The 10,892-nt window shown below is 29.5% G+C and overlaps 1 protein-coding gene across 1 annotated transcript; it reads left to right on the top strand.

Moving 5' to 3' along the window:
- Positions 1-790: 790 nt before the first annotated feature.
- On the top strand, positions 791-10,479 carry LOC136984091 (Krueppel-like factor 2). Its single transcript, XM_067281016.1, has 2 exons — positions 791-1,067; positions 7,211-10,479. The coding sequence occupies exons 1-2, from the start codon at positions 969-971 to the stop codon at positions 8,228-8,230; spliced, it is 1,119 nt and encodes a 372-aa protein (XP_067137117.1). The 5' UTR covers positions 791-968; the 3' UTR covers positions 8,231-10,479.
- The last annotated feature ends 413 nt before the right edge of the window (positions 10,480-10,892 follow it).

Raw genomic sequence — 10,892 nt, 5'->3', positions numbered from 1 at the left:
AATTAAGATTATTTTAAAATATGAATCAGTTTTTACGTCATATCAATCAGTAAGCTCACTTTATTTAAATTAATTGTAATAATATATAAAGGAAATGATACAAATAGCCAAAAAATTGTTACCGAAAGGAATCATGTAATACTAAATTTCTACTCGTACAGTACTTATTTTAGTAATTTTCCATTAAAAATACTTATTAGGCCTGCAATTAGTAGTCTAATAATATTATTTAAATTATTACACGAATTTTGTTTATACGTTTTTTTTCTATGTAGGCCCCTTTAATCATTTTTCCACACTAGTATACTCCATAGAGTCCATACACACATAGCTTTTACAGAATAACAGCTCTGATTACATATAATTAGGCTTTACATTCTACAGTTTTTTTTTTTTTTAAATCATAATTTATGTTCTAATATAATTCCATCTCTTATTTACCTCTGTTGAAAACATAAATTTGGGATAATCTAAGTAGAATAGATCCCATTTAAAACGAGACAATTGGGCTGCTTCAGAGAATCTACTTTTTTTTTCCTTTCTGATTATTTTTCCCCCCTTTACACCTTTAGTTCAATCCAGGGTGAGACGATAGGTTATCGGAACACTGGACTTTCCTACATGTGTGCTAATTCCTTTGTAGAACTTACTCCTTTGCCGATATAGCGGCTGGTGATTGGCAGTCTTAGATTATCACGACTGCGCGCGCGTCCGGCAGGTGGCAGAATATGTGGAACACACCAATGAAAGCGGATCTACTGCCTAAACTACTCACAGTGTACAGGTGAGAGAGCACGGAAGCAGACAGGTACAGCGGGTCAATCTGCGACTCTTCTGTGTGTTTACTTAACTCAACGTACAGTACATAGGACTAAATATATATATATATATATATATAATATATATATATAAGAAAAAAATAAGAAAAAATATATTAAACTGGACTAAGTGGGTTCGACGGTGTATCTATGTCGAATTCACCGTCAGGACCTCTCCAGAATCATCCTATAAATCCAGAATCGCCAAGGATTTCGGTCATGACAACAGAAATGGCGGATTTCCACGATGTGAGTATATATATAAATATATATATATATACATATATAATTTTTTAAAATATTTATTCTTATTTTCGTGTATTAAGTTACTCTATCCGGGAATATATAAGAGTATATTTTGATTAATGAGATGTTTTTTTTTGCATCAATTCTAAACTGTAATTGACTGGTCGTTAATGATAAACAATCGAAACTCTTAAGTACATTGTTGTTAAGCAGTGATATATTTCGGAAATTTACCACCCGCAGTTTAATACACATTACTTTGATAATTTATAGACATTATGATAATTAACCTACAGAAATTTTTAATATGAATGACAGGTTATTTATTTTTATACCGTAGAATATTAATTTTGCTGTGTTTTAATTATGAGAAAATATATGAGTCTTTAGTTATTTGGTAGGCATTTATGAATTTTATTGGAAGTAAATTATCTTTAATTTTTTAACATAATAAATTAGCATTTGATTTTGGAATTATGAAAAAAATTTATTGAGAATTTTTCTGAATAAAATATAAAATTTTGTGAGAAAATTAAGAAAATAATAATGCAAATTTTATTTTACTTTAGATTTTTATGGAAATTGAAATATAAATGTATGAATATAAAATATTCTAGTAAATTAATCTCTATGTAATTATTAGAAATGACTCGAATTTCTCCATTATATTAATTGAATTTTCTATAAAATTTTAAAAATTAAAATTCTGTGTATAACAAACAATTAAGTAAATGAGTAGCCTATATATTATCAAAAATACCAAAATTATTATAAGAAATATTATAAGAAGAAATTAAACTTAAACTACATTAAATTTTGAAAATTTTTCTAAAATTTAAATTTTTTAATCATATTATTTAGAAAATTTTATACAAATTTTCTTTAAAATTTGTGTTTTATAATATTTAGCCTTTGTTAAAAAAGACATAAAAATTATATAATAAATAAAGTTTATATTAATATAAATGATTAAAATTTAAATTTAAAAATTCGGTAGCGAGTTAAAAAAAAAAAGAGGCATTGGGTGGTAGGGAAATTGAATATTGGAAATGAAGTGTTTGCTTTGCTTCCGATTGTCCAATAAGAGTAGAGCTCCACAGCCGCATTGCGTGATAGCTTGGTGTGTACAGAATAGATTACGTAAATTTTTAATCGTTGGATGAGTACAAACAGGACCTATTTGTTATATTTTATTGTTTAATAATCTCAACTCTTAAAAAAAAAAAAATAATAATAAATTTCCTTTCAACCTTTTGTAACTTATGAGCTGCGAAGTATGAGCGCTTTGCTACCGCAACTGCATGTTTTTAAGCCATTGAATATTCAAATTAGCTCCTGTTTGTTATTCGAGTGGAAAATTTCGAACGATATTATTACTCCGGATAGTTTATAACGTGTTTAGAGATGATTTAAATGAGAGTAGAATAGTTTTATATATAGTTTCGGGTTGCTTTAAATAGGAAACTGATGATGAATCGACTGCGATATGTGCGGCTTTTTCGTGCATGCTTATTAGAAATCGCTTATTTTAAAAATAATGAATGTACTGTACTGCTGTACATCTGTCCGTTTGTCTGGCTGGTGTTATTTTTCATTTCTTTATAAAAATAGAGATGCTGAATTTGTTTTTTAAGTTAAGAAAAATATTTTAAATGTGTAACATTCCATAGCAACCATAATTTTTAATACTTCTTAGTACAGTAAATGAAATTAATTGTTTTATTTTTTTTAAAAAGTTTAAAAAATTATAAAAAAATATAAGCTTTATTAGGTATATTACAATATTAAGTTGAACTGATGATAAACTATTATTAATAGTTTGATGTAAATTAGGAATTATGTAATTGAAAATTTAGGATTTAGAAATTGTTTTTAAAGAGCTGATAAGTCTACTTAATCTTCAGCAGTAACTCTAACTTAGATTAAGTTGTTTGTGGTCTTTTCATATCTATAGTCCATGGTTGAACAACTCTATCGGTCATGCATCATATTCATCAACAAAGAACTCCACGCGCGAATTGTTGTATCCCTGTCAGAGTCACGTGACCGGCACGAGTACCTATTATTCGTTCAACCACATCATGATGCCTGTGGGAAATATGGAGAGTTTTGCGTGATATTTCTGATAAACCAACCCCTTATAAATGAGAAAATAAATACCGGATAGCACCTGATTACGAGTAGAGCTCTTTACGCGTTAATATTGATCAATCAGTATACGTGTGCCAACTTAATCACACATTTTGATATTTACAATTTAGTCTATTGTATAGATAGAGTCTATTAAAATTTATAAAGTTGTTTATATTATCGTTACGTATCATCTGATCTAGATTTTTATTCCATACAAACAGAAACACGATATTAACAAATCGCATAACGACGTTCCATAAATAACATTATAATCGTGGAATGAAGGAAAAGGAAGCGCTTAATGAAAATTCCGACCTTCTAAATAAAAATATATATAAAGGAGCCATCGCGATGTCAGAAGGGAAGAGGAAATCATTTCCCCTTCTTTACATTTTGGATAACGAAAATAGAATAATAAAAAAATAACGCATCACTGATTTCATTCTTGGTCTAATTATCGATGCGTTTGTACTATTCAACGTTTTATAACTAACTAGATCCATAGATTATTCATTTGTTACTAGTCCTTTCGTTAAATTTCGTGTATAATTTCCAACTCTACAAAGATATCTTCGTAAACATCATTTACTATTTAAAAATATTTTATTTAACTAGTTTAAAAATGGCTATTATTTTACTACGATAGATTCTTTGCGAATTGTCTACAAAAAAATAGAAAAAATAGACAATGTAATCTATTGGAGAATATTGAATCTACCCATACTTATTCTAATAGAAATACGCTGGATAAAGGACCCTTTTGAATTTTGTGAGATTTATATTTACTGGAATACTATCGTAAAGAATTTATCACGAAGCATGATATAGGCACTTCAAGACAGAAATCATCTCTCCGGATTGTTTATGTAGATATAAAGGGATAATCGGAGAAAAAATAGACTTTTCTCTTCCGATATCCTGTATTTAGAGAGAAATGATTTTTAATAAGTAGTCATTGTATAGTAATTGATAATTGGATGTAGGCCTAAAGTAATTCATATTAGAGTTTACTGAACTGTTTTAATTTGTATTTTTTTTATCAATGTCACGGATATAAAAGGATAGAATGTGTTCTACGAAACGGACTTACACAGGCCTTCTATATAGTTCATTTCATATAGACCTATAAGATTTAACAAATATATAAAACAAAAATCAGCATGGAATTATTGTTAAAAATAAAACCGAGTTAGTTAATTTATAAATCTCTCTTCCAAATCACCGCAAAGAACAACGAGTGATAGGTTGATCCATTATAAGACATTACAAACGATTAAGTTTATAAAAAGAAAAGAAAAAAAAACAACTTTCTAGCAATATGAGAATTAAACAAAACAATTTAGAAAAGCAAACGGCTCGATTTCAAGTTCTATTTTTGTTAAGAAATATCAACTGCAAACTATCAATTGCAAAAGTAGTTTACCGAACAATATACTTTGTAACCTGTTATTACCTTAATTATAAAGAACCATATCCATCAAAATTACGGAACAATCAGAATATTCGTTGTGACGCGAAATCAACGATAGCCTAAAGCTTTAAACATAATTTGCAATTCTATACGAAAATTATCAAAATGTTATAAAGGTCTAATTAATTTTATAAATTATAGAAAAACCTTGCTAGTGACATTTCATAAATTAAACTTTCGTAGATTATTGCGTGACGATTTAAAGATAAAGCAATAATTTTATGTCCTTTATTTTTAAAAATAACATGAAATTATCGTTTTGCCTTTTTTTTTTTTAATTCTCAATCTTTTGTTTTCGTTTATAAAATTCTATCACAATACTACTAAGGACGTAATTAATTATACATATTTTACATTAATAAGAATTGTTTTATTGACTCCTGGATATGAATTGAATAAAGAAAATATATCAAAACCGCAGGATATAAATATTTTGTATACATGCCTACACAAAGGAAAGATTTCGTTTTCAACCCCCCTTTAAAGATTCTAGTACAAGTTAGAATCTCACAAGAATAGCAAGTTTCTCAATGTCAAATGCGTAGACCATTTAATTGCTTTCTACGTCCTTACTTATTAAAGCCAAGAAAAATATATATATATAAAAAAAAAAGAGTGAATTCTTTGGAAGCGTGCTTGTTGACCTGACTTCGGTCAGTTATTCCAAACACGTCCAGCGAATGTATAGCGATCTGTATCGCTATACATGAGATATTTTATTTTGTGTAGTTGGATCTGACTAGACCGGTCTTCCTATACATTATAAGTTATATATAAACTCACACGTTGATAATACAAGGACGTTTTACGAGGGTGTATGTAGAAAATTGCACTTGGGACCACTTTTAGATGGATGAAAATCGTTAATAGAAGTCCTCATGGCCGGCTACTTACAAAAGCGGAAATGCTTCTAAATTACAAAATGATGGAAAGTTTCTTTCTTTTTTTAAAGCCCTTTCCTTAGCTAAACTTTTTCCTTGTACGTAAATTGTAGTAGTTTTAACAAAAGGGGACGGAGATAATCTCTAATTTCAAACTAAACTAGAGTTATTATGTAAAATGACAACATGTAGTCTAGTCTGAATAAGGAAGTGATCCAATGACCGCTTTCGTGGGCCTAACTAGGTTCTAATAGCGAGATTTTTAACACATTTATGTATTAAATGTTTAGATTCTGATATTTGACGATAATCTAAGCCGAGTAAAAGTACATAATAATTGTCAAATTGCCAGAAATAATACCGATACCACAATAGATCTATAAATAGATAAGGCCTAATTTTGAAAGTATAAATTAAAAAAAAAAAAATGAAGTTTGGATCTATGTTAATTTATATTCTATAAATGGCCTTTCAATTCGATAATCCTTCGTTTTTTTCCCCTCCTTTTTTGCGTTAGCAAGAAACGTGCATTGTTCAGTATTACATACAAAAGAACCATATGGTGCTACACTAGCACTGATTAATAAGTAAACACATTGGGTGTGTCTTCCTCCTGGGATTAAGGATAAATACTAAAGGGTTTATTGCATTGTTTGGTGATCGAGTCAACAAAACAGCTCGCCGTTACATCCTATATTTTTGTCCTTTTTTTTTTTTTTTAAATTTTAGTATGTGCAGATTTGTCTTTGTGCTTCAACAGAATTGCAAATAGTCTCGTGATATATAGTTTTTATGTCATTTTTGTAACTTTCGACATTAAATCGGGTGATAAATTTAATGGCCATACTCAGAATTATCAATCTGGAATGAGTAGTAAGGAACTATATCCGATTTTTTATAAGCTATATATCCGGATATACTATTAGAAAGACATCGTTAGATTTCAGATAAAAGATTATAAATCCTTTTATAGATTTTAATTTTTAAACAGATATGTCTCATTTTCTTATTATTCATAAGCTATCTTTTATTCCTTTACTTCAACGTTGCTCTTGGAATTCGAGCAATATCTAAGCTTAATGGATTAAAATTTCATATAAATAATTATTCATTTTTATAATTTTAAATAGATTAAATGGCAAATAATTTATGTTTAAATATATTATTAACATTGTTAACGTTCTTTCTAAAATAGGTCATTGATGAAGTTTTTAAAATGCATTAATTAGCCTAATTGCAAATTAAAATACCTTTAGGCAATAAGATAATTAAATTAGATAGGAGTTTAAAGAAAAATTTAATCAGAATAATGGATAAAGAATTCTATTGGCAAATATTTGAAAAAGATAAATTTCTTTTTTATTTGTAAAAATCTATAAAAATTTACTACTTTTTAAAAGGCCTAATTAATATCTTTTAATTTTAAACCAACATGCTGTGTTTAATTAAGCATATATTTTAAAAAGAATTGAATTAAACACTAATTAAAAAGTTCTATTTTCGTAAGAAAGTGAATACAATTTTGATTATTAAGTCATTAAATCAGAAATAAATCAGAATTTAATCAATAATATAAATGAATACTTATTAATTAATATAAAATTTTAATTATTTCAAATGTTTTTATCAAGGTTTTAAAATACCAAAACTATTTTTCGCAGATGTGGCAAGATATTGAAAGTGTGTTGTTAGGAGATATTCACCCTCACGAACATGCAATTAAAGGAAACACTCCAACTGATAATTCATCTCCTATGACTCGACGTATTCTACAACCAAATCAAACAACTCACGGGACCCAGGAGCAAACGGCAAGGTACGAGGATCTAGCCTTAGAATTGGATTTCATGCTAACATCAAACACACCTACTCCTACAGGTAATGTCTATGTTCACGATATTGGTAACTATGGAAATGGTATAATGCCTCAACCGCCAAAATCTGAAGTAAACCATTGTGGTTTAACCATAACACCCGTCACATCCCTGAAGAACGAGAACCAACCCGAAAGGTATCAGAGTTGTATGGTCCCCCAATTCGCCACATCAGGATGTTGGTCCAACTATCAACCTCAGACCATAGCTTCGAGTCAAATGTCACCTCCGGCATCGCCGGATCGTACGGTACAACAGTTGTGCCACAAAACGGGAACCACGATCGCAGACTCGTACGGTGCTAATCATCTAGTATCGGCACCACCTCAATATCAGCAAGTGGGTCAACAGAACCACTTAAGAATGGTAACCCCTCCATCGTCTCCTCACTTGGCCGATCTACTTTCTGGTGCGGCTAACGTCAGACCACCTTACAATCCTCCTACGAACTATCAGGGATTACCCGATCCTACTAGTATTGTTCCTCAAACATCACCTAAACCCAAACGAGGAAGAAGAAATTTCGGACGCAAGAAAATAACAACACACGTCTGTTCTCATCCAGGATGCACCAAAACTTACACCAAGAGCTCTCATCTGAAGGCGCACCTGAGGACCCACACGGGTGAAAAGCCTTATCAGTGTACGTGGAAAGGATGTGGATGGAAATTTGCTCGATCTGACGAACTAACTCGACATTTTCGCAAGCATACGGGCGATAGGCCCTTTCAATGCAGGCTGTGCGAGAGGGCCTTCTCACGTTCCGATCATCTCTCTCTACATATGAAAAGACATACTGCAGTTTAAAACTGTTCTCTCCTGGATAAATATAGATTTAAGAAACCATTCCAAGTGATGGTTGTACTGTATATACTTCTAAATTTTCGGGTTCTTCAAAAAAAAAAAAAAAAAAGATATGGAGGATAAATGCGATCGGGTGTGTTTATGCCACATGTCCCTCCATCATGTATATAGTCTATATAAATATAATTATATATATATATATATACATATATATATAAAATATAAAGATTATATATATATTATATGTATATCGTGAGGTTCTCTTTCTCTTTCTCTGTGTGTGTGAACAAAGCCAATTCTTCTCTAGGCCTCTTATAAATAAGGTTGTTGTGTTGTGTGTAGCATATTTTTTGCCCAAAAATCTTGTCTGCTGATCGATGGTGTCGGTTTAGAATTAGCTACTTTATCTATTTAATAATAGTTTGGAATCTATATAATTAAGGAAAAAAAAAGCCAAATATTTTTGATAATTTACGGGTTTATGTCAAAATTGTTAAATTTTGAGAGAAAAAAAAATTAAGAAAAAATATTTTAAGTTCGTAAATATTAAGATGATTTATTGAAATGTTTTTTCATAATATATACATATAAATATATATATAATATATAGAAATTTATCTTAAATTGTTCTTTTAATTTATATATATACATATATATATATGCAAAATATAATTATCGTAAAAGCTGATATGATCACTTTCACAAGTTTTTGCAGTTTTTAAAACAGTACAAAGATGTTCATCGTCTAAATAATTGTAGTTTTATGCTAGTCTTGATTAAATATTTTATATTAATGAACTACAAAAATTTAAATATCTTTCTATTTAATTTTCCTTTTTTCATTTTAATTCTTAAGTATAATTATGTTAAAACCAGGCTATCGAAATTTACCACAGAAATTGAAACCAAACAATCTATATGATACGGTTTTAAAAAAAACCCCTTCGAATTATCGAATTTTTCATTCTGTGATTGGTATTTTGACAGGATGTTTCCTTCTCCTAGTTAATAAATGCAATTATTTAAGACCAGAGACTGTTATAATTTAATGAACATTAGTTTAATATTGAAATTTTACTTTAAGTTTTACTTAAACAGCTAATTGTAATTAATGTTAAAGGTTTAAACAGTTCATTTATATACTTAAATGTATTTTATTCTGATATAATTCATCTCCAATTATTTAAAAAATAAAGTTATACTAAGCTATACGACCGTTACAAGGTGATATAGAAAGATATGCAAAAAACTTATCTCTGCCGAAATCTTACCTAGCAACAAGGAAAGTTTCATTAATCCACTTACACCGTTTTAAGTGCATAAAAATCAGCATAGATCAATACGAAGAATATTAAAATAATAAGGAATTTTTTCTTCACATATTTATCTATTATGAGTCATCAGATCTCCTCATAGATTAAAAAAAAAGTGCAGATATAATTATGAAAATTTTAGAGATCCTCTAACATTAAGCTAAATTACGATACTGTAGAAGATTTAAAGCGAAACGAATGACGCGTTTTTCATTCATTATTCACAAGTATCTCCTTCATTAGCAGAATTGACGAAGAGACGACCACACTGCTATAGATAACGGGCTCGGACACCCTCTTAGATGATTGCAGATATCACGTTGTCATGGTTAAAAGGACAGGTGCATTCTCATTGCGGAGGGAAGAGGCATCCGAGAAAAAATGAAATTCATCTCAATATAAGACATTTTATATAGTTTATAGATCTATCTTTATATGTATTTAAGTTAGAAATTTATTCAGAAAATAATCAGATCAATTATATTTTGACACGTCCTCGCTTTAAGGTCGTCAACATCACGAAAAGTCGTCGTTTCAAGGATTTACGAAATCAACTCTACAATAAACAGATGTACAAAATAAAAATCGTTTTCTTTCTCAACTACATTCGACCTTACGCGCCTGCGTCATCTTAAATCGATTTTTCCTAAGCTTGGGTCAACCAATAAAACCATTTGTATCCTGTCAGAAGTTAACCAATTGTAAAAGGAGGCTTTCCTTTAATGGTTATTTTTTGCTGTTTCCAAGGGCTTTATTCGTATAAAAACGTCGAGGAGGAGGGAAAAAACTGGTTTCACTACATTAATAAAAGTTAACCATCTTGTATTATTATTTTTTTTAATAATTTAGATAGTCTGGTTTTAATATGGAGATTAAAATTTCTCGTGGCCTAAAATACACGAGGAAGAAAAAAAAAAGAAAAAAAAGAAAAAAACAGTATTGTTGAACAAATCGGTCGATGTTTAAGCGTTAGATAGAGTGGTCCAAATTGTAAAAAGAATTGAAAGATTTCCTTTAACGGTACCCAAAATTGCTTTTTTTAAAAAAAAAAAAGTCTTTACTTCCATTTACTTAATGCTCGTTTTTCTTTTTTTTTCATTAATTTTTTTAAAGTTGCATTCGATTTTCATTCAATTTGTGGTCGACTTTTTCCGTTATTGAAACCTTACCTTCTAATTGCAGTTTCATAATAGGCTAATCTGCACTTAGTCTTTTGTGAGGATTAGGATCTATCCAGTTATCCCACGCAAAAAAAAAAAAAAAAAAAAAAAGATTCAGTTTTCTTTATATTCCACTCACACCTTCTATTGAGGCCCTTATATCCAGTGCCAGAGCTTTAAGCATTTAACCCC

The sequence above is a fragment of the Centruroides vittatus genome, unplaced genomic scaffold, assembly GCF_030686945.1.
Source record: "Centruroides vittatus isolate TY-2023 unplaced genomic scaffold, ASM3068694v2 contig_900, whole genome shotgun sequence".
Classification (NCBI taxonomy): domain Eukaryota; kingdom Metazoa; phylum Arthropoda; class Arachnida; order Scorpiones; family Buthidae; genus Centruroides; species Centruroides vittatus.
The sequence above is the reverse complement of the archived record's forward strand: the minus strand, read 5'-3'. Positions and strand labels throughout refer to the sequence as shown.

Bases quoted from the DNA above. Each gene is read 5' to 3' on its own strand.
- LOC136984091 (XM_067281016.1), top strand. From the start codon at position 969: ATGTCGAATTCACCGTCAGGACCTCTCCAGAATCATCCTATAAATCCA. The intron at 1,068-7,210 runs GTGAGTATATAT...TATTTTTCGCAG, and splicing joins AAATGGCGGATTTCCACGAT to ATGTGGCAAGATATTGAAAG.